This window comes from Pinus tabuliformis, chromosome X (genome assembly GCF_031772625.1).
Source record: "Pinus tabuliformis cultivar Carrire ecotype Pingquan chromosome X, CPIR1, whole genome shotgun sequence".
Taxonomy (NCBI): domain Eukaryota; kingdom Viridiplantae; phylum Streptophyta; class Pinopsida; order Pinales; family Pinaceae; genus Pinus; species Pinus tabuliformis.
In genome coordinates this window covers 32,666,515-32,669,022 of record NC_142308.1, presented here as the reverse complement: position 1 = coordinate 32,669,022, position 2,508 = coordinate 32,666,515, and the positions used below count along the sequence as shown (strand labels likewise).

The 2,508-nt window shown below is 44.3% G+C and overlaps 1 protein-coding gene across 1 annotated transcript; it reads right to left on the bottom strand.

The window, feature by feature from the left end:
* Positions 1-308: 308 nt before the first annotated feature.
* Positions 309-1,313, bottom strand: LOC149138188 (uncharacterized). Its single transcript, XM_089450276.1, has one exon. It carries the CDS (start codon positions 1,311-1,313, stop codon positions 309-311), a length of 1,005 nt encoding a protein of 334 aa, XP_089306402.1.
* Positions 1,314-2,508: the final 1,195 nt, after the last annotated feature.

Genomic DNA, 2,508 nt, shown 5'->3' with positions numbered 1-2,508 from the left:
TCAATAGGCCACCCATCCGGCCCAGGGCTTTTGTCTTTGGCCATAGATTTTATAATACTCTCCACTTCTTCTGTTGTGACTTCTCCCTGCAAACCCTCGGCTTCTTCCTCCTCCACATATCGGGGAAAACATTGGGCTGTTCTGATAACCTCTGCTAAAGTTGGCTCCCCTTGATCAGAGAATAATTTTTGGAAATGGTTCCTCCCCATGAGCGAGAGAGATTCAAAGGTATTGGCCTCTCTACCTTCCTCGTCCTTCAACTTCCAGATGGTATTTGTTATCTTCCTACCTTTTGCATAATTGTGAAATTATTTTGTATTTTCATCTCCAGCCATCAGCCAGATTGCCCTGCTTTTCAACCTCCATTCCTCTTCTCTGTCGAGAAGAATTTGACTTCTCTGCTTTTCTAACAACAAGATCCTATCCTTCGACTCCTGAGATTCATAGCCATTCGATTCAGGATTTTCCAATTCCCCAAGCTCCAAGTTAATATTGATTAAGTCTTCATTTTGTTTCTGCTTCCTCTTCTTTGCCCACTCTATAGTGGCCTTCTTCAGTCTTTTCAAATTTTCCATGAGAAGAAAGCTCTTGTCCTCCATGGCATTCCTACACGGGTGTTGCCAAGTTTCATTAAAAAGCTTTTTGAATGATTCCTCCTGCATCCAGGATGCATTGAATTTGAAGGGTGTTGCCGGCTTAAGGGGAGGCTTGGATAACTCGAGAAGGACTGGAAAATGGTCTGAATTTCCCCCCTCACCTACCCACTGTCTGAAAACCGGAATTCTGGAAGCTAGATCTTCACATAGAAGAAAACGGTCTAATCTTTTTGCAATTCTAGCTTCACCTGTTCTGTGATTCCTCCATGAAGGTTTCAGTTTTAGCAGGTTTACATCTATCAGATTATGCGTAGCAAGGGCATTCAAGAAGAAATCTGATAGAGGGTCTTCTCTGGCAGAAGGACCCCAAGTCTCGGCATTCCCAATAGAGAAATTTAGATCTCCTCCTATCACCAGATTTTGACTTCTCATCACTGATTTAGACAGGAGATTGTTCCAAAAAGAGACTCTCTCCTGACATGGCCCGTAGATATTTAAGATCATCAGAGGGAAGTCAAAATCAGGGGACATAGCTTCCATTCCCAACACATGATCCATCCCCCACATATTTAATAGTTTCAGTCTTCCTTCCCTGAAGCCTATAGCCAGGCCTCCCGAGTGGCCAATGGAATCCAAAGCTTGAAATTGCCACCCCGGGAGAGTAGAACAAAGAGATGACAGAACTTCTGAACTCAAGCCTAAAGTCTCCTGCAACATGAGTACGTCTGGGTTACAATGTTGTACCAACTCCTTCAGGGCCAGTTTTTTGGGTTTACTGGCTAAACCCCTGCAGTTCCATGAAAGAAAAATCATTTTGACACATCCATACAGGGTTTCGCCGCTCTAAGCACCCCAGGAATCGACAGTTGTTTACCATCCGCCACGTCAAATTTTGCTTTCACCTGAGCCTTAGACAGGTAAGACTTCCGGCCCCTAGATTTCTTCATAGAGGTCAGGGGTATATCCATGCCTAAACCTCCGATTGGATCTCCAGAAGCCGGTCTTTTGTCAAGGGAACGCAGGTTATAATGACATGCCGGTTTGGAAGGAGAGATTTTTACTTCACAGATTTCATTTGGAGCCTCTTCATAGTTCAGGTTAATCTTGGGGATGGATGAAGTAATGCTTTCAACACGAGAGTGTTCAACAGATGAATGACTATGAGAATTTGAATTTAGGCATGCATCTTTTACTTCATAAGGAGGAGGCATAGAGGGAAAACAAGAGTCCAGACGCGTACCCATCGTTTCTTCAAGGGGGCCTGCATTTGCTTCTTTTGTGACTTCCGGGGCAGCGTTCCCGGATCCGATAGGAGTTCCTTCTTCAATTTCCGAGCACGGGATCTTTTGCGCCTGCATCGGAGACTTCTCCTTCTCACTCCTATCCACCTCCATGGCGTCCTCCTCTTGGCCCGCTTCATGCCTGAAGTCTATATTCTTTTCTGATGTTACCACCTCCGCTTCAGCATTCTTTTGTTTCTGTTATCACTCAGGTTGTTCCCTTTGACTCCTAATGGAATACGGCCGAGGTAACCACTAACCAATCTTTGGACTGCAGGTCCTAGCCTACCTGCAATCAGAGAGGGCTCTCTCTTAATGATTTAGCTTTGTTGATGATGATTTTAGGCTAGTTATTGAGTTCAAGGGGTTTTGTTTGAGTTTTGGTGGGAAGGATGAAGCTTTCAAGTAGAGAGGTAATGCATAGTATGATAAGTTCAAACCATTGGGCATGGAGTCATGGAGTAGGACTGCTGGTGCGTTTTCTTGGTCACAAGAGGAAAATGGAGCAAGATAGCTACACATGAAACAACTTTCAAGCTAAATGGAGATGGATTGAAGGCTAAGGAATGAGAGGCAATTAAGAATCTCTCTTTTAGCTTAACAGAGGGAAGGTGAATGAGCTCTATCTAGGA